General features: G+C 41.7%; 1 protein-coding gene across 1 annotated transcript in view; it reads right to left on the reverse strand.

Annotated features, from left to right (window-relative positions):
• EFCAB6 (EF-hand calcium binding domain 6) overlaps nucleotides 1-25,306 on the reverse strand; it is a 177,931-nt gene that overhangs the window by 124,684 nt on the left and 27,941 nt on the right. Inside the window, 7 exon segments of the mRNA XM_033404957.2 lie at nucleotides 2,761-2,921; nucleotides 3,012-3,071; nucleotides 5,636-5,781; nucleotides 5,784-5,802; nucleotides 10,971-11,028; nucleotides 15,618-15,766; nucleotides 21,761-21,885. Of these exon segments, the coding sequence (XP_033260848.2) occupies nucleotides 2,761-2,921; nucleotides 3,012-3,071; nucleotides 5,636-5,781; nucleotides 5,784-5,802; nucleotides 10,971-11,028; nucleotides 15,618-15,766; nucleotides 21,761-21,885 (718 nt within the window).

The raw sequence follows: 25,306 nt of genomic DNA on the forward strand, positions 1-25,306 counted from the left end.
AGGTACCGGGACTTTGGGAGTGAAGAGACAAAGTCCCTGTGCTTTACATCCTTGGTGGGTGGCACAGGTAATAAACATCAACAAATGACAAGAGCCATGAAAAATGGAGCCGGGTGACACGTAGAGAGTACCTGGGAGGTGGGGTGGAGGGGAGGTGGAGAAGGAGGTGAATAGAGTGACCTGTCACTCTGGGTGGTGGGGTGTCACCAATCTCCTCTCCAGGTTAACATGTCCAAAATGGACCTTCTGATTGTCAGCCCTGAAACTCCCCCAGCTCAGGTGACAATCCTGAGTACCCAGATGCTCAAGCCGGAAGCTGGGGCTCATCCTAGCTTCCTTCCCACCCCACCCCAATGCACGCCCCTGGCCGTCCAAACACACCCTGAACCTCCACGTGAGCTCATGGTGTGTGTTCGTAGGAGAACTGCAGAGATAAAGGGTAGCTCCGGCGGTGGGGGTGGGGGGCTGGCGGTTCTTGCTACATCCAGCTGATTTCCGAAGGGGCTTTATCATTTACACGCCCACAAGGCACACATGGGAGGACCAGTTTCTGTACCTCCCTGCTCTGTCTTTTAACGTGTTTGCAAACTTACAATTCTTTTACTTCAAGTGATATCTAACGCAGTTCGTATTTCCTTCTACTTATTAACCTATATTTTAAAGCGACGGCAAGTCTCAGGCTCAGAGTCCTTGGCAGATAGAGGCATCTCATTAGGATTTAATCATATTTTTTTCATGAAATGCAGTCTTAGTGTAACCTCTTTATAGCAAGTGAGGATGTTTTTACATGTATGGTGGTAAGAAAAGCCTTTAAAAAAATTAATATACTTCAGAAAAAGAGGAGTTGATATAAAGAAAATAAAATGTACTCAGGTAGAACATGAATGCCCAAAGTTTGGGCGACATCTTCCTTTTTATGGACAAGTAAACAGAGACCCCCCCCAAGAGGTTCCCCTCTCTTGCCCCTTGGAAGTTGCAGTTTCCCAGGGTTCCTATTCCTTCTCCAACCTTCCCCTCAGCTGATGATCTCACCTCCCCCTGCACAGAGGAAACAGAAGTCTGGAGGGCAGCACTCCTAGGTTAGCGCCCATGCCCGCCCCTCTTCCTGGCCTGGCTCCATCTATCACACCTTTTCTCTCCAGTCTCTGGCTTTCCACTAACTTCTCCTCCCAGCCCACAGACAAGCACAAAGCCTGTCTGTGAAGCAGGTGAACCCTTTCTCAGCACTGCATCCTCCACTCCACAAGCACCCCTGGCACCTGCTGGGGGGTCCACCCGCCCCTCCCAGCCCTGGCCCCTGCTCAGCCCACCTGCTTCCCGTGCGACGTGGGACCTGGCTGGCCTCCTCCTGCCCCGTTAGCCCCAGGCACCGCCCTTCCTGTCCCCTTGCCCCAACCTTCTCGGCCTCCTTCGCTGCTGGACCAGCCAGGGCCCTGGTTGTCTGGTGGTGCTCTGCCAGGTCCCACCTGCAGCCCTCTCACCTCAGATAGTCCCCCATCCACCCCGGACAAATGCTTGCTGAACGAATGAACCAACCGTTGGTGTGAGGACGCTGGAGTCTCATCACGGCCCAGACTCCTCTCTGAGCCCCACGCCTCCTGGAGATTTTCGCGTGTTTTCACCCCGACTGGCTGACTCCTTCTGTGTTCTCTCACTGGCCAGCAGCCCCTGGCATCATTGCAGACTCCTTTCCCCCCTCTGCCATCAGCCTCCCGGTCCAGAGTCACCAGGTCTGTCCTTCTACTGCCCAGACCTATCCCAAAGCAGTCGCCCCCTGCAGTCCTCTGCCGCCCCCTCCTTTCAAGCCCCTTCTTTCCCTCTCTCCCCATTATGTCTGCTCCCCTCACCGGAGCCAGAGCAATCTTTATCTTTATCAACTATGTTTCAGGTCACTTTAAGTCAATGTAATGTAAAGAAAAACAATAAATAAGATTTTTAACGTTCCAGTTGGAAGGAATGAGAGAATCGCTGTGATTCCACTGGATTTCCACCCACAGTGATCTCCCAGATCACTGCCCACACGCTGGGAAACATCGGCCCCCGTCCCTGAGCCCGTGCAGCTCTGAGTCCTGGGACAGCAGCAAGTGGGTGGCAGGTGGCGTGTCGGGGGCGTCATCCCCTGCAGAGCGCCGGCTCGGCCTGCAGGTTGTCAAGGTCATCTGCAGAGAGGGAATGCCCCAAGGGGTGAGCCCCTCCGTGTGGAGGCTGAAAGGGACACCAGGCAGGGGACCCCTGGGACCTTCAGGACACCGTTCTCTTCTTTCTCTGATATCCCTGTCCCCCCACCCCTGCCCCCAAGCTTCAGCTCATCCACCACAAATTAAGTTTTAAACTAAAACGAAAGAAAAGTATAATTCAAGTTACCATTTATGGGCTGGCTGATCATAGCCAGACACCCTGGGAGGTTAAATGGCATAACGATTAAGAGCATAGGAGTCATGCAGACCAGAGTAGAACCCAGGCTCCACTGACTAGCTGTGTGACGCCAAGGAGGTGCTTAACGTCTCCAGGCCTCCATTTCCTTACCCACGAAAGGAATTGTCATAGCTGCCCTACACGCCTGTGGTGAGGACTACATGACAGCATATATGCCAGACTTTCAACCAACGCCCGACGCTCAGTACAGACTCAATACATAGGAGCTATTATCAGCACTACCTACTAACATGGCAAAAAAAAAACGCAGAAAAAGGTTTAAAACTGTAAAACAGACTTTATGGAAAACACGGCATGAATTAATTTCGTTACCAGAAAACTTACTTTACTAAATGCTCGGTTGTTAAAAATGGGCAGAAAACGTGCATGATTTTCTTGAAGTTATTTCGCCCAATGAGCCCTGTGTCTCCAAGGTCATGTGACCGCAGCATATTATAGAAAACGTGTAGATTCCTGGAAATGGAGTCATGAACAATTTCTTCCACCTAACAGAAAAAACAAACATATTTACCAAGCTGCACGTCTGTAACCTGGGGTGGTAGCATCTTGGGGCCACATGGGAAAGCGTTACTTACCGAATCCCAAGCCAGGAAGAGAGGTGCCTTGGTGTCTTTACAGGAGGATGTTTTGCTTAGCTAATTGGGAAAGAGAAAATATATAAAGACAAATCACTCATAAAGGCAGGAGGAGCTTTGGAGGCAGGTGGACTTGGATTGGCAGCTTTGTCCCTGATTATTAGCCAATAGCTTTAGACCTTGAGAAGTGAGCTTGCTCCCCACCCCCAATCCCCATCTGGAAATGGGGTAATAACATTTAACTTGTGCTTATTTTTAAGAAGTACAGGAAACATGAAAAAATCCATCACCTAGAAATCAAATAAATGCAAAGTGAAAGAATAATGAGATGACATTTTTGCCTATCAGAATGGCAGAAATAAAAAAGGAAGCAAACTGCTAGTGTTGAAAATGGATAACATCAGACAATTTGATAATCTACAGCCTCTAGAGTAACAGTGACTGTCTCTGGGGAGTGGCTGGGGACAGAGGTAGAGGGAAAACTCACTTCCACTGTATTCCCTTCTGCATCTTTTGCATTTTGTACTTCATACATATATTCAACTTTTAAAATAAAACATTAAAAAAATATATAAAATTTTTATTCCATTTCTGGAAATTTATACTAAAGAAATTATCATAGGATGATTTAAAAAAGGAGGCAATACAATATTCCTTGCAGCAAAATTTATAAAAGGAAGAAAAATGAACACCCAGATTATAAGAGCAGGGAATACGCTGCATCTTTTAATATTACATAGCAGAATTTTTACTGACACTAAGGGTTAACAATACGTTAATCAATGACAAACTAAAAAGTCACTAATTATATGGTCTCATTTTAAAATAAAATAGATACTATATATGAAAGTATACATATATCCAGTTCATCAAATTATATACATTACATATGTGCAGTTTTTATATATCAATTATACCTCAATAAAGCTGCAAAAAATCATATGCCTGTGTAGGTATAAAGGTTTGGAAGAATATGCAACAAAGTATAAGAGTGAGTAACAATGTAACACAATTCCTCAATGTTAGAATTAGCAGTGATCTTAAGTTTCTTCTATTTGCATATCTCTGCGTTCTAACGTTTCTAATTCACTTGTTTATATTAACATACACTCAACAAACTGCTTTCTGAGTGCTGCTGGCACTGGGCTATGCCTGTGGGTACAATGGGCAGTAAAACCAGAAAGGTCTCCGCCTTCCTGGAGGCACGACAACATCGTGACAGAAACATGACCCTGTGACTGGCACAGGTGTGTGAGGTTGATGACTGCAAGACAAGCTTCATCAGAGGGGTCAGGGAGGGTCCCTGGAGAATGGGCCCTGGACCAGGGAGCAGGAAGGAGATCCTGGCAGAAGCTGCACTGCCGAGGATGGCGGCGGGAACCTGGGGAGCCCGAGGACCCGAGGGTGCGGCGGTGAGGAGACCCCGTGAGAGGTGGCAGGGCTAGACCACGTGGCACCTCATCAGCTACGTGGGGAAGTTCTGCTTTATCCTGCGGGTCCCAACGCCATTAGAGGGTTTGCAGCCTGGAGGCTGACAGCATCTGACTTAAGAGTAGGCAGAGACCACGCTGCTGGCCACATGGAGAGCAGACTGCTCACATGTCTGTATTTCTGTTTTTAAAGAAAAAAAGGTGGCTATGTGCAGGGCTGCTGTGACAGTCAGAGGTGATGATTTACAAAAGCTAACACAGGGTCTGTCCCACAGCAGAATTCTGGAAAAGTTGCAGCTCTTCATTTTTGTGGGTAAAAGGGCTCTGGGACTCACTTTTGAATCAGAGTTCAAGAAGGATTGAGTGACATGGTTTAGGATGTGCACAAGGTGGGCATTCAGGAAGCCATAATTTTTTTTTTTTTTTTTTGCGCTACGCGGGCCCCTCACTGTTGTGGCCTCTCCCGTTGCGGAGCACAGGCTCCGGATGCGCAGGCTCAGCGGCCATGGCCCACAGGCCCAGCCGCTCCACGGCATGTGGGATCTTCCCGGACCGGGGCACGAACCCGTGTCCCCTGCATCGGCAGGCGGACTCTCAACCACTGCGCCACCAGGGAAGCCCAGGAAGCCATAATATTGAAACCAAAAGCTAATCTGTACCTGGTAAAGAAAGTCTTTAACAAATGTTTCAACGAGACTCTGTTAGTGCTTACTGCACGCATTATCTGAAACTAATCTGATATTTTTAAGTTCTTAAAATGTTAATAGCTATTAAAGTTATAGAAGTATTTTTAATAATAAAACCATCAACTTTTCAGCCAAAAGAAACAAATACTAAAAGTAAGTGTTTGTCACTAGAGGCAATAAGCAGTGTTTGTTTTTGTTTGTACTGCAAGACATGATTGCAAGAGCAGTGCCTTTGCAATGCTGGGAAAAGGAGTCACATCCAGCATATAAAGTGCTGTCACTCAAGGAAAAGTTTTCAGAAATGTCAAAGAGCATCCTTCAATGAGATTTAAAAACTCAAAGTTAAGCAACTTTTAAACACAACTCTTACTTAAAAATTAACGCAGCTGAAAAATGTGCTCATCCATTTATTTAAACCATATTTCACCTGCATCTCTTATTTCACTAAGAACACTTAAGTTGCCTGCCGTAAACAGAAAAGCAAACATGAAGTTGTTGTAAAACTCACCTTAGGGTTCTCTTCAAGCAGTTCAATAAACGTGCTGACGTTGACCCATCCGGTGCACCCAGGGTCAAGCGTTTGCACTAGTTCTTTGAATTCTGAATCACTTATTTTTACAACCATGCAATTTAGAATATGTCGCAATTCTTCCCCGTTATATGTCCATCAGGTTTCTGAGCATGAGAATATATAAGGGAATTTTTTAAAAAGAAAAAAAAGGAAGCAAGAGCATTACGTGTATTTAGCAGCACTTAATAAAGCATGAGTTTGGGCCAGATAGAATTATGATTTGAAACACGAATACCTCAACGGATGGTCATTACTGTATAACCCACGTGCCAAGAGCGGTGGGGGAAGGGAATCTAGAACTTTGCAAGTGCAGGTCCTACAAGGTTCTCTGCCAGGACACGGCAGGAGACAGGCTGAAGAGAGGAAGGAGGCTGACCCTTTGCCCAGGGCAGGAGGTCCTACAAGGTTCTCTGCCAGGACACGGCAGGAGACAGGCTGAAGAGAGGAAGGAGGCTGACCCTTTGCCCAGGGCAGGAGGTCCTACAAGGTTCTCTGCCAGGACACGGCAGGAGACAGGCTGAAGAGAGGAAGGAGGCTGACCCTTTGCCCAGGGCAGGAGGTCCTATAAGGTTCTCTGCCAGGACACGGCAGGAGACAGGCTGAAGAGAGGAAGGAGGCTGACCCTTTGCCCAGGGCAGGAGGTCCTACAAGGTTCTCTGCCAGGACACGGCAGGAGGAAGGAGGCTGACCCTTTTCCCAGGGCAGGCTGAATGCTGGCACATTCACAGGGCACCCCAACCCACCTGAGGGCCCCGCGGCTCAGCCTCATGGGGCACAGAACTTCCTGGCAATTCAATTACAACTAGCCGATTCACTAAGAATGTTAACCATGCTCGTTTTCACTACCACCAACCTCATCACTCACATAAATGTACAATTACTTAGTGAGAAAAAATTTCAGCCATGCTGCATAAAGAAAACATTATGAGCAAAATACCGTGAGGCAAATTTCTTCCCCCAGAATAAAAAATTACCAATAAGTAAATTGAATATCAAAACTGAGAGAAACTGGGCTTCCCTGGTGGCGCAGTGGTTGAGAATCTGCCTGCCAACGCAGGGGACACGGGATCGAGCCCTGGACTGGGAAGATCCCACATGCCACGGAGCGACTGGGCCCGTGAGCCACAACTACTGAGCCTGCGCGTCTGGAGCCTGTGCTCCGCAACAAGAGAGGCCGCGATAGTGAGAGGCCCGCGCACCGCGATGAAGACTGGTCCCCGCTCACCGCAACTAGAGAAAGCCCTCGCACAGAAACGAGGACCCAACACAGCCCAAAATAAATAAATAAATTAATTAAAAAAAAAAAACAGAGAAACTGTTTACTGGAAAAGCAGGGGAAATAAAGAACCCTACCTCTTCATAGGGAGATATTGTGAATACCAGTGTGACCAAAGACTTGTGAAGTAATAAAGCCGTGTATAAATGTCAACTATGACTTTGGGGTCCAAGATCTGAAAAGGATATAAGGTCCTCTTGGAGAAAATTAAGTAATTTAGAGGATATGCGCAGGGCACTTTTTGGTTTGGGAGTGACAATTGTTTAATGTCCAAATGGGAATCATTGACAACTAATATTTATAATTTTCAGTAAATTTATCAACGATCACCACTATCTAATTCCAGAATATTTTCATCACCCCGAAGAAACCTTGTGCCCATTTGTACTCACTCTCCATCTCCATCTCTATCCTAAGGCAACAAATCTACTTTCTAACTCTCTGCATTCGCTTTTTTCTGGATATTTCATGTAAATGGAATCATACGGTATATGCCTTGTATGCACCTTCCATCTGGCTTCTATCACCTACTGTAATGGTTCTGAGGTCCATCCATGTGCTGCGTGGATCGGCATTTTGTTCCTCTTTATTCCTGATATTACTATTCCACTGTATGACAGAGCACATTTTGTTTACCTTGTCATAAGCTGACGACCATTTTGATTGTTTCCAGTTTAGAAATTATGAAGAATGTTACTATGGACTCTTGCACACAAGCCTTTGTGTGGACACCTGTTTTTATTTCTCTTGCACAGATACCTAGGAGTGGAACTGCTGGGTCATGTGGTAAATTCCCACTGAAATTTTTAAGAAACTACTATGTTGTTTTCCACAGCAGTTGCACCATTTTCCATCCCCACCTGCAGTGTATGAGTTCCATCTCCACAATCTCGCCAACACTTACTGCCGTCTGTCTTTCTGATAGTAGACATCCTAGGGGTGTGAAGTGATATATCTCATTGTGGTTTTGATTTGCATTTCCCTGATGACTAATGACATTGAGCATCTTTTCATGTGCTATTTGGCCACTCCTATACATTCTTTGGTGAAATGTCTATTAAAATCTCTTGCCCATTTAAAAAATCAGGTTGTCTTCTCATTGAGTCCTAAGGGTTCTCATATATTCTAGATACAAGTCCTTTACCAGATATATAATTTACATATATTTTCTCTCAGTCTGTCATTAATGGTATCTTCTGAAGCACAAAAGTTTTAAATTCTGATTAGTCCAATTTACAGATTTTGTTCTTTTATGGATCATGCTTTTAGTGTCACATCTAAGAAATATTTGCCTAACACGAGGTCACAAAGATTTACACATATGTCTTCTTCTAAGACTTTTACCGTTTTAGCTCTTATATTTAGGTCTATCGTCCATTTTCAGTTAACTTTTGTATATGATGTAAAGAAAATGTCTAAATTCATCTTTTTGCATATGGATATCCAATTGTCTCAGCACCATTTGTTGAAAAGATTATCCTTTCTCCTACTGAATTGGTTGAAAATTAATTGACCATAAATGGAAGTGTTTATTTCCATAGTCACAATTATGTTCTGTCAACCACTAAGTCTATCCTATGCCAGTACCACACTGTCTTCATTACTGTCGCTTTATCCTAAGATTCAAAATCTGGAAGTTTAAGGACTCTAACTTCCTTCTTCTTGTCCAAAATTGTTTTGGCTATTCTGCCACCTTTGCATTTCCAAATGAATTTTTAAGATCAGCTTTTCAATTTCTGGGAAAAAGCCAGCTGGGATTTTGACGGGGTTTGCATTGAATCTACAGATCAATCTGGAGAGAATTTCCACCTTAATACTATCGATTCTTCCAATCCATGAATATGGAATGCCTCTTCACTTATTTACGTCTTCTTTTCCTTTCAACAGTTTTTTATAATTTTCAGTATACAAGCCTGGCACTTCTTCTCTTAAATTGACTCCTAGGTAATTTATTCTTTTTATGCTATTGTGGATGGAATTGCTTTCTGAAGTTCATTTTCAGATTGTTCATTGCTAATTTATAGAAATATAACTGATTTTTGTATATTGATCTTGTATCCTGTGACCTTGATGAGTTCATTTATTAATTCTAGCAGTTTGTGTGTGTGTGCGTTCCTTAGAATTTTCTATTACAATATCATGTTGTCTGTGAATAAAGACTGTTTTATTTACTTCTTTCTTCCCAATCTGTATGCATTTTATTTCTTTTCTTTCCTGATTACACTGTCTAGAACTTCAGTATAATGTTGAAAAGAAGTAGCTAGAGCTGATATCATTGTGTTTTTCCTGATCTCAGGAGGAAAGTATTTAGTCTTTTACCATTAACTATGCTGTTAGCTTTGGGTTTATCATAAGTGCCCTTTATCAGGTTAGGGAATTTCTTTTCTATTCCTAGTTGGTTGAAAATTGTTATCCTGAATGAGTGTTGAATTTTTCAAATATTTGTTTCTGCATCTATGATCATGCAGCTTTGTCCTTGTTTCTATTAATATTTTGTATTACATTAATTGATCTTTTGGAAGTTAAACAAACCTTGCAGTCTTGGGATAAATCTCACATGGTCGTAGCATTTAATCCTTTTTACATGTTGCTGGATTCACTTTGCTAATACTTTTTTGAGAATTTTTGCAACTATATTCACAAAGGATATTGATCTGTGATTTTCTTTTCCTGTGATCTCTTTGTCTGGCTTTGGTATCAGGATAATATTGACCTCAGAGAATTAGCTGAGAAGTGCTCCTGCTATGCCTTCTGAAAGTTTGTAAAGCATGGCTGTTTGTATAAGCAATCTTTCTAGCCTTCAATGTAGAGAATTTTGCACATTTTTCGTTAGATATATTTCTAGGTATTTGGTTTTTTAAAATATTTTTAGAAATGATATTTTAAAACTTCTTTTTCTAATTGCTTACTGCAGGTTATAGCAATATTATTGATCTTTGCATATTGACCTTGTATCCAATGACCTTCTCAATTCTATTATTACTTCTAATATTTTTTGGAAGATTCTTGTGGACTTTCTATGTATAAAGTCATGTGAGCTGCAAATAATAACACCGAGAATAAGAGTACGTGAACAGGCAGAGTACAGATTGTTTCCGGGCGCAGGAAAATGAGCCACAGCTGATGTAAATGGAAGTGACCAGGGTGATGGGCCCGCGTGGAGGGAGGATGCCAGTGTGTGGAGGCAGCACACACAGCTTCTTGGAGTGGCTCTAAAGCATCTTCTAACAGCTCTGCGCTCCTCTCTACATCAGGGGGACCTGCTTCCCAGGGCTGCCCTCTGTGGCTAAGCAACATGCCATCCCTGCCCACTCCTGGCTCTCTCCCTCTGCTCTCCTTCTCCTTCCAGGTCCCAGAACGTGGCCAAGACCCAGGTAAATGGTCAGAGGGGTTGGAGCGGGCATGTCAGTCGGAAACCACGCCCTCTGCAGCTCTCAAGTATCTGATGGCCGTGGCTCTCGTGTGATGCCCCAGAGGGTAAGCTCATTGTCAGCAGGGACTTCACCTCGTTCATCTATGAGCTCGACCTAAGTGCCCATGGCCGGGTCCGGCGTGGGGCAGGCACTCAATCCCCCACCTTCTCAGGTGTGTCTGTCAGTCTGTCTGCCAAGCGGTACATCAGTGACATATTTGGCACGGTAAGCATTATTACAGTCCTCCATTAGCGGAGATGAAGATTTCACTATTTTTAATTAAATTACTTCTTCAATATACTAATACAAGCTGAGGGGGATGAACACACGGAAGCCTTCGTTTATCTTAAAGAGGTGGCCCACCCGACATGCTAGCAGGTGGCTCAGCGCAGGGCGGAACGCGCCCGCTCTGGAGCAGCCGGTTCGAATCCTGGCCCCATCACTCACTAGCTGGGAGCCTCAGGCCGGGCACGCGCCCCCACGTTCCTTTCCTCAGCAAATGAGGATGAAGTGAAAGAACTGAATGAAGATGATGACAGTGTCCACCTCACAGAGGTGCTGAGAGGCCGAAGTGAGCGAATACGAGAAAATCACTGAAGACAGGGCCCGGCACACAGTCAGTGGCACTATTCCTGTCCATCCTGAGAGAACAGGTCATATAGGCATAAAGATTAATGACAGCTGGTGTACCAACTAAAGCGTCTCCCCCACGAAAGCAGGACCCCAAACCTTGGAATCCACACTGTGCAGTGGCATTCTAGATGGACAGAGGTGCGGCGCTGCAGCCTCCGGAGCAGAGAGCAAACCCCGGACCCATAGGTCCACCTCCAGGCCCTGGGAGCCTCCCCAGAGCCCTGCCCCACAGCGCAGACTGCCCCTCGCTCGGCAGACTTCGCAAGGTAGACACTGAGGCCGAGCAGCTCCGCTTTGGTACTCGCTCATGTATGAGTCTGAGGCAAAGTAATTCATCGCACTCCTGGTTAGTTACTAGAGATTCAGTTATTGGATGTGCTCAGTAAATAACTAACTTGGGAGATATTGCTATGTACCAAAAGCATCCGAATGCTGCTTTCTAAAATAAACATGAAAGTGGGGCAGGAGCTAATGCTTCAAGCAGAGTCATGAATCAGCCTCCCTTTGCAGTACAACTAAGTAAGTAAACAGGCTATTTTGGAACTAAGAGAATGTTCCTGTCATGGGCTACAGTTGGTTATGAACCCATACACTCTAGGGTGGGACGAGGGAGGACGGGTCAGCAGGCCTGGATTAGTCCTTAATTAAACAGCTGATGATGACTAGTCACTCGATTCTTAACAATCTTGACACACGTTGTTCTCACCCCCTGGCATTTATATTGCAGTAAGTTTTATGTCTTCTATCCTTCCAACTAGACCCAGCTCTTGCGGTCAGGCTTTGTATCCCTAAGGACTCAATATTTCCTAGCATGTAACGGGAGCACAAAAAATATTTGCTGAGTGGATAAATGGACGAATATACAGTTTTTATTGGTCCTGTTTTGAGTATTAGCCTTCTTTGAAACAATGAATTTTTCACCAGAGAAGGGTTTCAAAGTCTTACAGAGTTGGGGCTTCCCTGGTGGCACAGTGGTTGAGAATTTGCCTGCTAATGCAGGGGACACGGGTTCGAGCCCTGGTCTGGGAGGATCCCACATACTGCGGAGCAACTAGGCCCGTGAGCCACAACTACTGAGCCCGCGTGCTACAACTACTGAAGCCCACACGCCTAGAGCCCATGCTCTGCAACAAGAGAAACCACCCAATGAGAAGCCTGTGCACCGCAATGAAGAGTAGCCCCCGCTCGCCACAACTAGAGAAAAGCCCACACAACAAAGACCCAAGGCAGCCAAAAATTTAAACAAATAAATAAATTTTAAAAAATTAATAAATTAAATAAATAAAAGCAATGGGAGAGGGACTTCCCTGGTGGCGCAGTGGTTAAGAATCCGCCTGCCAATGCAGGGGACATGGGTTCGATCCCTCGTCTGGGAAGGTCCCACATGCCGCAGAGCAACTAAGCCCATGCACCACAACTACTGAGCCCGTGTGCTGCAACTAGAGACGAAGACCCAACACGGAAAAAAAAAAAAAAACGGCACTAGCCAATGGTAACATGTGGGCTGAAAGTGCTTGTTTTACCCAGGACAATGGAAACACTGATTAGCTTTAGGCTTTACAAGTTTAGAACACATGTTAACATTTTAAGGATAATCAATGTAAGAATAGAAATAAAATATTTAAGTCTCAAGGCAGTGGAGGAAAGAAAAGAGTGATAAGAAAAACTCAGCCGAACCAAACATGACGGAGAAAAAAGAAAGAACCAAGTAAATCATGGAGAGTACAAAGTAAAGTGGTGGGGACGATCCAAATCCATCTATCACAACAAACGGAAACAGACTGAACTGGCCCATCACAAAGGTAAAGATGTTCCTTTTGGAATTTTAAAAATACAGATATATGGTATTTTACAAGAAATACACTGAAACCATGACAATAAAAGAGTGAAAACGAGAGGTTGGGAAAAGAGATACCTGACAAATACTAATCAAAAGAAAAGTGTCATGGGTATTTTAATAGCAGATAAGATAGACTATAAAAGCCAGAGGGATAAAAGGGTAGTGATATAATTACAAAGGGGACAGTTGGCCAGGAAGATATGACGAAGCGTCACTTCCAGATATGTGCACCAAGAGGCATACCAGATTTATAATTCCTTATATTAGCACTTGGGATTCACCCTGATGTTGCCCCTTGCACCCTGTTCCACTGGGAGTTCTGGGTGGGTGACATGACAAAGGTCATGACTCAGAAATCCCTGGATCCCTGGCTAGAACACGTGAATACCACCACATCTCTGGCCGCCCTCAGCCTCCTAATACACTCAGTCTTCTATGTGCCCATCAGTCTTCACAGCCATCATACCCTGGCAGCCACTCTGGCCAGGAACTCTTTGTTATTTATTTCTGCATTCTTAGCACCTCCCACAATGGCCAGCATCAGTAGGCATCCATAAAATTATAATTTTGAAGACTATGAAGCCAATGTGAAGAATGGTATAATATGCATATTCCCATTTAAAAAGCGTGATATAAAACTGTAGGTGCATTTTGATTACAAATATGTAAAGATTACATATGTATGTGGATACAAAGTGGAAGAGAATGTGGAAAAATGGAAACAGTCATTGGCTATGTAAGGTGGATGGTGACTTTTTTGTTTTTGATTTCTATTACTGCTACTACATTATTACTTGTGTCATTTTGAAAATGAAACAAAAAGAAATGGCTATACAACTCTTAGCTATCCAAGAAAGTAATTCCTAAAAGTTTTCACTATGTACAGGCAGGAAAACAGAGCTGTTTTCTGAGCCATGGAAATATTTATGCCCTTCGCTCTAGAAGCCATGGTGGTAACACACAGGCGACTCTCTCTGGACACACAGGGTGCTGAGAAGGGAAGGAAGTGCTATGGGAAATGGGTCCAGCTGGTCTAGCTCAGTCCTACTTTTTCCTTCTCGTTCTCTAATGCCCCTCCTTTCCAGGTAACCCCAAGGTGTCCTCCAACTATTCAGAGTTTCACAGGACAATCTTTCTATCAGCCTCAATCCCATGTCCCCTGAGAAAAGGTTCTCTGAGTTACCTGGACAGAAAACCAGGTAAATTAAAGACAGTATTCCTCACCCAAAGTTCGGTCTATATATACCATTTCCAAATAAAAGTAAACAGGAGTCCTTGGAGAAATGGCTGATTCCAGGTCTGAGGCAAGAGATGTACCAGAAGAGCCTAGAGCATTTCGTTATACCAAGAAATGTTATCAAAGACTACTAGGGTCACACCAGCAGGACTCCGGAGCCAACACAAAAAGCCTCCCAGTGGCCAAGACAGAACAAATTGAGTATCAAGGAGAATAATAACTGTAATGAATTGAAAGGCATCAAATACGTTAACGTTCATGAGCTCTTAATAACATTTAAGAAAAGTCACTCATTGCTCACTTCTGGAGGATGCTAGGAAACCAATTCATTATTTTGAAAAATAGTAAGTGAAGGGAAAGAACCAAAGAGATCCTACCTTTTCTACACTAACTGTGTCTCATTGTTACCAAATGGTTGGAAAGGGGAAGTTTGCATTACAGAAGTACTCCAACTAATAAAGGAGCAACAGTAGACACAGAGCGTCACCACCTTACAATCCCTAGTGAACTGATGGATATAGGGTGATCAACAAGGGCTGCTAACATCACAAGAAGAAAGACAGGCAGTCCATACATGCTTGCTACCACCTATGAAGTGTTCTTGCCCCCCAAATTGAACCTGGATCTGTGCATGCATCAATTCAGGGGCAGGGGCTGGCGGGGAGGGAGACAGGAGAGCACGTTACATGTCACCGTGGGTTGCAATCAGTCAGATTCAGATTGTAAGAAACTCTACATAACAAACAATCCAGACTTTTTCTACAAATGCATCTTAAGGGGGGAAATGAACAAATGGAGAGAGACCCTGCAGATTAAAGAAGAATTGTGGCAAACCAAATAACTGCAATGTACAGATTTGATTTGGGTCTCGACTCAAGTAAGTTATAAAAGAAAATGTGAGACAATCAGTTAAATTTGAACTCTGACTGGATATTTATTAATATTATTGATAATTCTATTAGGTGTGAAACAGTATTTTCACCATGTTTCTAAAAAGAGTTCTTATCGAGAGACATAGATCTTTTCGATGAAATATGATGTCTGGTATTTGCTTCAAAAGTATCTGAGGTTGGGCTTCCCTGGTGGCGCAGTGGTTGAGAGTCCGCCTGCCAATGCAGGGGACACGGCTTCGTGCCCCGGTCCGGGAAGATCGCACATGCCGCGGAGCGGCTGGGCCCGTGAGCCATGGCCGCTGAGCCGGTGCGTCTGGAGCCTGTGCTCTGCAACGGGAGAGGCCACAACAGTGAGGGGCCCGCGTACCGTAGGAAAAAAAAAAAATCTGAGGTTGAGGAAAAATGGGCAGGGATAGCAATGAAATGATTGACCATGAGTGAGTGGGAAGTTGCAGACGGGTAGTGGGAGCATTCGTGGATTCATTATTCTCTTTACTTCTGCATGTGTTTGAAATTTTCAATAGTAAAAAAGTCTAAAACATTCATAAAAAATAAATAAAGCTGTTCCCGATCCTCACAGTTGACGTTTGGGGAAAAAAAATGTCAAGGAAACAACGGGACTCTTACCTTTTCATTAACTGGATGAAAATTCTTCTTGGTAATCGGTATACAAAGGTGTCAAGGACAACCTTTAGGTAATTCAAAGATACGTATCCACGTTTGGATGGGTCCCCTGCACTCAGGGCCTTTTCAACCTTTTCATAGGGCTTTGAAAGCTGCGGTGAATTAAAATTAGAGTACAGCATTCACAGAAATCAGCGGCACAGAGCTGCTCAACCACTTTATTTTCACCAAAACCTCTTCACATTTTCCTTTCCAAAACTGATCAAAAAGGTTACTATGGCATGTACTGAACTTCAAATGTTTAATTGATGAGCTCACTACAAAACAGTATCCCCAGTCACAGCTACTCAACTGACAAGGCAGACAAGTTTCTCAGGGAAAAACAGCACATACAATAGCTCTAACTCAAATTTCAGAGCTAAAAATACTTGGTGGATCTGCCAGTTTGATACATCTTTCTTAATATACTTTCAACCCATCCCTACTGTGAGCCCATGCTAGGCTGCTCCTGATTAAGTCAGGTCAATCAAACAAAAAGCTGGTGACATTTTATTAAAAAAAGAAGTAGCTTTGACTGTAAGGGAAATCATTAGGATTTCATAAACATCGTACACATTGGACATTTCTTTAATTATCCTTTTTTTTGGCGGGGGGGAATTACAAAGAACCAGGGTGAATCAGCTTTGCTTATGGGACTTCTAAAATGCAGTAAAGTAGGTTAACCACTGATTTTTGTATGACTCATAAAAATGCTATGAAGATTGGTTTTATTTCCAAAGGTTTTCCTGCTGTTTATTACTGAGTAATAACAATATTCTTCAATATTTCCAACCCTCTCCACGTTGTCCGAATTCACTTTTTTCCTGCTAACTGGGATACGAAGATAAACAAAAGAAACACCAACTTGGTGTAAAAGGGGACGTTTAAAAAGCCGCTGGAGCATGAAAATATATGGACAGGTGTCTCTCCCCACTACAGAAATAAGGAGCACATTCACTAAGGCTTCCTGAAGGTGCACAGGAATATCGGAAATCTAAGGGGAAATCTTGAAAAGAATCTAGAGACTTACAGGGCCTCAGCTTCTTAGAAAGTTGCATAAGATTAACCCAAAATGTGGCTAAATGTGCCCATCTCTCTCTCGGGGAGGTGGGCTGCCTGGGGGAAGCCTCTAGTGCAGGGAAGCCAAAGCCAGACATGGAGTCTGGTCTCAGTATATTTATTGGATTAATGAAACCTGCTTTTAATATCTTAATGGCGTTTAGTCTCCAATCAGGTTTTTTTCAGGAGAGTGTTTTGACATAATCCAGAGCTCTTAGAAGAAAAGCAGGAATGAAACAAAAGTAATGTCTTTGTTTTTCTGGGTTTTTTTTTTTTAAGACTTTATTGAATTTGTTACAATACTGCTTCTGTTTCATGTTTTGGTTTTTTTGGCCCCGGAGGCATGTGGGATCTTAGCTCCCTGACCAGGGATCGAGGGATCTGATTGAACCTGCACCCTCTGCATTGGAAGGTGAAGTCTTTACCACTGGGCCGCCAGGGAAGTCCCCAGAAGTAATGTCTTTGCGACACGTAAAACTTTTTAGGAATTTTCATCATTACTGTTTATAATGAAACAAACAAAAACATGCAAGCAATTCTGCAAAGTATAAAAAAGGACATAAAGATACCGGAAGTCTCACTACCCACAGGTTTTTATATGGTGTTCCAAAAACTCCAACATGATCACATAAACATATATTATAATATTACAAAAATGGGACCATACTACACTTTCAGTTTTGACAAATGCTTTTTTCATTTAACGACATGTCATGAAACTTTTCCCACAAGAACTAGTGTGTATCTGCATCACACTTTGGAGATGACACAGGGCAGCCGTCATGTTAGGGACGGACGAGCGAAAGGCACACCCATTTCCCATGTTTAAACACTTGCGTCTTATAAATGTTCCCCTGACCCCCAATCTAAGTGAGGCTCCCCTTGTTATTCTCTCCTATAATACCCCGTCCTTTTCTGTCATACCACTCTAGGAAAATGGTAGTTATGGACGTGTATTTGTTTAACATCTCTCTCCCTGATGTAAGGTCATGCAGTCTCCATGAGAGCCAAGATTGTGCCCTGTTTTGTTCGCTAATAATTATCTAAAATGAAGCACAATTCGGCATGTGGTAGGCACTCAATAAATATTTGTTAAAAATGGATACATTTTTACCAAAAATGTTCTAAAGAAAGGTTGTAAAATGTAAGGAGCTATCTGACACATCAGTAAAAAGAGAAACAAAATTTAAATTATAGCTGAAATGCCATTTAATCCGCATCAGACTGGTAAAAATGGACAACTCTAATGATATCAAGAGCTGGTGGGTACATTGGACAACAGGAATTCTCATATGCTCCCAATGGGAGTGTGAATTGGTATTCTGAAAAATAACTGGATACTGCCAATGAAAGCTGAGGAGCATGCTCCCTACAACCTAGCAAGGAATGCTGGGTGTAATTCAGAGACACCTTAGCAGGCATGCACCAGAAGATACGGAGCCAACCACTTATGGTGGCATCGTTCGGATGAGCACAAAACAGGGAGCAATCCAATGCCCATCCCTGGGCAGCGCATTATCTGTGCATATATATAGCTAATGGAGAACTGTACAGCAGTGAAAATGAAAATACAGCTACCTCCATAATATGAGTGGATCTCAACCTAAGCACAAGCAGGATGAAAATAAATGGTTTTACAACTATGCAAACACACTACAGAAAAAGAAAGAAACAAACGAACATCAAGCAAAAGACAAAGAACCCAATCTGTAGGAGAACAGGATACAAAAAAAAAAAAAAAAATATATATATATATATATCTCACCAGCAAAGCTTTCATACTATAAAAAGGAACTAAATAAGAATATAAATTCATTAAAAGAAAAGCTTGAAGACAAGATGATAAAACAATGAAAGAAAGAAAAAAAAAACAAACCATGAAAGAGAGTAGAAGGATATTTCAAAGCTAAGAAAATAGAAAAAAAAAAAACAACATCATTACAGGAACTAATAACAAATTAGAAACAGCAAGAATAAAAGACAAGGCTGAAATTAAAATTAATAGTAAAGGAATGGCTTGGGAATTCCCTGGCAGTCCCGTGGTTAGGACTCAGCACTCTCACTGCCAGGGCCCTGGGTTCCATCTCTGGTCGGGGAATTAAGATCCTGTAAGCCGTAAGGTGTGGTCAAAAAAAAAAAAAGAAAAAAAAACAATGGCTTGAAAGATTCCCAATAAGGCGGAGGAAAAGGACAAAAGTATTATGGCATTTTGGGTTTCCCTGGTGGCGCAGTGGCTGAGAGTCCGCCTGCTGATGCAGGGGACACGCGTTCGTGCCCCGGTACGGGAAGATCCCACATGCCGCGGAGCGGCTAGGCCCGTGAGCCATGGCTGCTGAGCCTGCACGTCCGGAGCCTGTGCTCCGCAATGGGAGAGGCCACAACAGTGAGAGGCCCGCGTACCGCAAAAAAAAAAAAAAAAAAAAAAGTATGGCATTTTGAGAGAAGATAATTACCATCAAGGATAGACAAAGATGATCCAATATAAGGATAACTGAGGATACCACTGAAGGAAGGAAAGATGGAAGGAAGACAGAAGGGAGGGAGAGAAGGATGCAGGGAGAAGGTTTTAGTGATGTGACACAGGGAAAATTTTCCTGAAGTGAACTAAATCTGTACGTCAAAAGAATATACTGTGTTCCAGGAAACTTTGGCAAAATGCTCCATGCCAAGACAGTCTTCGTTTTGCTTTTTAATTTCAAGGATTAAGAAAAAATAGTTTAGGCATCCTGGTAGAATAAAAAATTATCTACAAGGGGGAAAAAATCAGTCGACCTCAGGATTCTTCTCAAGAACACCCAATGCCAGAAGGCAATGTAGAAAAACAACATTTTGAGGAAAAGAAAGAATGATGGAAGAATTATACCCAGCTACGTTGTTGTTCTAATAAAAAAAAAGGGAGAGATAGTATGAAAAAACAAAAGGAATAAAGCACCCATGAGCCTTTCTTGAGGGAATTACTTGACAATGAAATCCAGCCAACCAAAGAATAAATCAAAATAAAGAACTCTGAAAGGGATAAGCTATGGTAGCACTGGAGTAGAGCGACATGCATTAAATCCATGTAAATATAAAACGCAGGCAAAACAACTGGGGGAATTACAGTAGGAGAACAAAATGTAAATATTATAAACTCTGACTGAGAACAAAATATAAACAGCAAAAATTGTGAGGTGGGAGGGGCTGGGAAGAAACACAGGAAGTGCCAATCACAAGGAGTTTCATAGCCAGCCTGCGCTGACTGTAACTGAGACATCCTTCAAAACACCATCACTTCTCCAACTCTTCACGGCTTTCTTAATCTCTTTTTTTGTCTCAAAACTCTTTTTGGGACCTGGTATCTCTTGTGGTAAAGAAATATTTATCCAAAGTTCAGAAATATCTTTGGCTTCACTTGAGGACATTATATCATGTGGAGCACCCGGGGTTCAGACTGGGCCCCAGGACTTTCTGGCGGGGTAACCTGGGGCAGGTCATTAAGCCTCCTCGTGCTTCAGGTTCCTCATCTTGAACCCGGGATGATAATGGTGCTTAACTCCTGGAGTTGCCGTGAGGACTGAACACCTGAGGGGCGCTTACAACACTGTCTGGCACAGAGGCAGCCCCATAAAAGGGTTAATTATGAGGGTGATGATGATGATTTATTTTTTTACTTCTGGTAAATTAAAAGAAATTTAAATTAAATATGATTTATTTGTAAAAAGGAGCATGATTCTCTTCCTATAAAATTATTTCTATCTATGTATCCACCCACCCACCTGCCGATGCAGCAATCCTTCTATACATAGAATAAAGACAGGCCTAGAATTATGTTCACCAAATGTTGCCTTTGATTATTTCTGGGTGGTGGATTTTGAATAATTTATTACTTTCTTCTTTATACTTTTCAGAATTGCTTACATTTTTTGGAATGGTCATGTTTTCATAAAAACAATAATTCATTAACAACAACAAGAGAAAACCAGTTTTACCGATTTACCAACAGAATATTCATGCGTTCCCCCCCTAACGCCCTTATCAATATTGGCTTCTGTTAATTTTTTCTGCATTGATGATTTTCTACTGAAAGTTTTATATTAATAATTTATAAAAGTTCTACGTATGTTAGGAACAGTTATTATTTATCTGTCATTTACGTGGCACATGATTTGCCAAGTTTATCATTTGTTTGTACAAAGTTTTGCTGTACAAATACTTTTTCATTTTAATATAGTCAAATTTATCAGTCTTTTTCTTTATGGCTTTGGGGCTTTACTTCATGCTTAAAAGTCTAAATTTCAAGATTAAAAATTTTCACCTAGATTATTTATTTTTAAATTTAAATAGTGGGGGCATACCGAATTTATTTTGGTGTGGAGAGTGGAAGGTTCCAAGCTTTCTTCCCCACATGGCTGGCTAGCGAATTATCCCAGTAATAATTACTGAATCTTCTCCTCCCTCGTCCCCACCATACTTTATTGGAATGCCTCACATCATATGCTAAATTCACATATCAAGACTGGCCCACTACCCAACTACTGTTTTAAATCAATTTGAATGTTCACTGCTGCACCACTGTCATAATGTTTTAATTATTATACCTTTAAAAATATTTTATATGTGATAGGATAAGCCCTCTATTGTAACTTTTCAAAAGAAAAAAAAAACATATATATATATATATATATATATATATATATATCCACCCAGATGTAGGGCGAGAAGGTGTTAATACTAAATCTTCCAGTCCAAGAGCTAGAAAAGCCCTCTTCATTTTTCAGATTTTCCTTTATTTTACTCAATAAAGTTGTATCATGTCGTTATATAAGTCTTAAATTTTTCTTATTACATTTAGTGTGTGAGTAGCACCAAGGAAGTACTTAATGTCTCATCATCTTTACCATCATCCATGCATTGTTGTTACGAGAAGCTGGAGGAGGTCCCAGGGCTTGAGGAAGCAGAGGTGGTTCAAAGCAGTTTAGAAATAACATCTAGACCTAATGGTCTTCCACAGCCATCTACTCTCTCTGTTCACATTTTAGATAACCCTGGCACTAGGAGAACATTCTTACCTCTTGGCAAAAGGTCCTCTCAATTTCATCTAAGGAGCAGTTTTTCCAGATATCTTCAGATGAAACAGGACTGGGGAGGTAATCTCTTTTGGAACTTTTGACTCGTTGGTCCTCCCATGGGACCTCTATTAAGACAAAAGAACTCCAGTTTATGAAGACTGTCAAACGTACATTTGAATATTAAGTGTTTCCTTTTCATCATCACCTGTCTGGTAAAAATTAAGACTCAAATAAACCAAAAACATGAACTATATAATAAGTGCTGTTGAAATAACTGGATGGACATTAGAAAAAAATAAAATTAATCTACTTGCTACCTTATCTAGGCTAAATCTGGATAGAGTAAATATATACTAAACAGACTAATAAAACCATAAAAGTAGTGGAAGAAAATTAAGATGAATATACATAATACATGTAATACATAATCACTATGTGAAAAGTTCCTTCCAAAGAACACATTAGAGCTAGAAATCATTTAAATAATGGATAGGTCTGACAATATAAATATTTAATTTTTGTTTGTTAAAAAAATACACAAATAACAATGAAAGAAAAACGAGTGGGAAAAACTATTGTTAATATATGTGAGAAATGCAGGTTAATTTGCTCAATATATGAGTAGCTCTTAAGAATCAAAAGGATAACATAAATCCCCAATCACACAACAGACTAAGGTTTAAACAGGTAATTCACATTAAAAAAGGTTTTTTAAAAAGCCAAGAAACGTATGAAAAACTGCTCAAACTCATTGGTAATTTAAAAGGTCTAATTAACACAAGTTAATTTTTCCCTACTTGTCAAATAGGCAGGGATTAAGGCAAATGACAAAGAAAGAAATCAGTGCTGGCTTGTATACAGAAAACGTGGTCCTTGAATATTCTCAAATCCCCTTCTAGAACTTTACACTAATGGAATAATAGGACAGATCCATATGTGTAAGGATCTGTTCTGTCCTGTTTATAAGAAGGGAAAAAATGGAACAATTTAAATGCCCATTAATAGAAGACTGGTTTTATAAATTATGGTTCATAGACATTAAAAACAAAGGGCCTGTCTAAATCATGAATGCAAAAAGTTTTCCTTGATATTGTTTCATGATTGAAAGAACAACTAGCATGATTTAATTTTCATTTTAACACTTATTTTGTGTATTTGCTTATCTATCCATCCATCCATCTATCTATCTATGCACCAGAAACAAAACCTGGGAGGATAATAACCAAAAGAATACAGTGGTAGGATTATAGGGAAGTGTGATTTTGTGTTTTTGTGTTTTCTGGCCTTTTTGCAACGAGCACTTATTACTTTTATAATAAAAGAGAATAAAACAAATCTAAGATATAGCCATTTTCTTTCTCAAAGTCAACTGCAAAGAATCACAAATGATTTCCCAGATTTATTTCCTAAAATGTCTGCAAATAAGCTCCACTCAAATTAAGCACACTTGTAACTACTCAGCTGCAGTTTAGTCGTCTGGAATTCTATTTCCTACCTCAAAAAAAAGAAGAAAAAGAAAAGAAAAGAGAAGAAAAAAGTAAGTCTCCCCCGGTGGACCCCCTCTGGCTACATGATAGAATACAAAACCAGCCCTTTAGAACGCAGTCTGGAATTCCGTGGCTTCAGAGGGCCTAGCATTTGAAACATGGGCTCTCAGAGCATAGAAGCTGCGAGAGCCTCACTGAGAGACAAGGGAGCCACGCAGGTATCACTCGGTGAGGCAGGTCTCAGCCCCAGCTTTCTGATGCCTTGGTCCTGCACTTACTCTGCGCTGGGCACTGCTACTCTAATGGGGGCTTAGAGGACACACACAGCACGTCTAGGGAAACCCCTTGGTGCTCCGTAAGCAGCACGCCAGGGTGGAGGGTGGAGGCGGGGCCGAGGCGTGAGGCCCGCCCTGGGGGAGCTCACCCCCAGTGCGGGACCTCCTCCGCCGTACCGCTCTAGCTGCTACTGCAGGCTGGCCAACAAACTCGATGAAGCCACGTCCAGCGACTCCGCTCACATCACAGTTGGACCAGCTTTCGCTCTTCTGTGCAGCTGAATAATTCCTGCCGCCTTCCGATTTCCCCAAAATTTCCTCTGAAGGATTCTAGCTGATTTGAAATGGAGTAGAGAGGAAATCCAAAACTTAAGGGGGCAAGTATGTATTTCATAGGTGCAGCAAAAGGGATTCAGCCCCTAATGTCATTTCTCCATGTGCCCAAAGAGATGGTGCTTTTGACAAGCAAGGTCTTGATGGCGTCTTCAGAACAAAAGTAGCAAAAACAGAAATATGCAAAATTCACAGAAAACAAATATTGTCCCATGTATAGAAAAGTCACAGATAATGGGCTGCTGCAAATGAATGGAGACTCCCTTCTTACAGTACTTAATAAAATAAGCAAAAGAAAAAATAATAAAAATTAGTAAAAATAGTAAAAATAAATTTATTTATTAGCAAAGCAAATAAATAAATAAATTTACTAGCATAAACTGAAGCAAGAAGAAACTTAATATGGGCAGCCAGAAAGTTTTGCTTCCAGTTATGGTGGATTTGCTCATATTGAAGCAAACCTCCAGCAGATAACAATTATAAACTCTAGCCAAAATATAAACAAAAAACTCTCTGAAGGCACTGGAGAGCAAATGACATAAACTGGAGTCAACCCTTGGAAAGATGGAGTTTCTTGTTATTTGGCCTTTTGCCTGAGGGCAGGCTTCACCTGGAACCTTACGCTAAGTGGCTAGAGTTTAGATATAAACCCAGGATCTTACTGGTTTTAGGAATCAAAAAAAGAGAATTCAGGACTACCACAGCAGCTAGAAAGTAAGGAGGGAAAGCACAAAAAGAAAGGCATAGCAGAGGATCTCCAAAGCCCGTGAATAAACTCTGCCAAAATCACTGGCTAACACTGGGAACTATAGATGTGTAGAGCAGAAAACAAGAAGCCCAGCTAAGGCTAAAACAGCAGAAAAAAGATCTCATGTGTTGACCCCTCAGGGAAGACAAAGATTAGTCTTCTACTAAAGTAAACTGGCTACTAAAACAAAAACTTAAATTCTTCAGAGGAACGTAACAGACTCCATAGTCTCTACAATGCAAAATTTACTATATCCAGGATAAATTCCAAAATTACTAGACATAGGCAAAAAAAAAAAAAAAAAAAAAAAAATCCCACAGGAAACTATGATCCATATTTTTTTAAAAAGGTAATCAATAAAGACCAAATCCTAAAATGACCTAGATGTTGAAATTAGCAGGTAAAAATTTTAAAGCATTTTAAAATTTAAATTTTTTAAATAACAGTGTTTGAGAATATGAAGGAAAATATACTACTAATGAAATGAACAGATAGGTATTCTCAGAATAATAGAAGCTGAGCAACATATCTTGTATTTTCTTTGTTTGTTTTTTGGCCACACCACATGGCTTGCCTGTGTTTATAGTGTATATAAAAGTATGATGTATGACAGCAATATAACAAAGAACAGGAGAGAAGAATTCAGAAAATGCTGTTTGAAGTCTATAATTCATGTGAATTAGTATAATATTATCTGAAGATA

Source organism: Orcinus orca, chromosome 11 (genome assembly GCF_937001465.1).
Source record: "Orcinus orca chromosome 11, mOrcOrc1.1, whole genome shotgun sequence".
Taxonomy (NCBI): Eukaryota; Metazoa; Chordata; class Mammalia; order Artiodactyla; family Delphinidae; genus Orcinus; species Orcinus orca.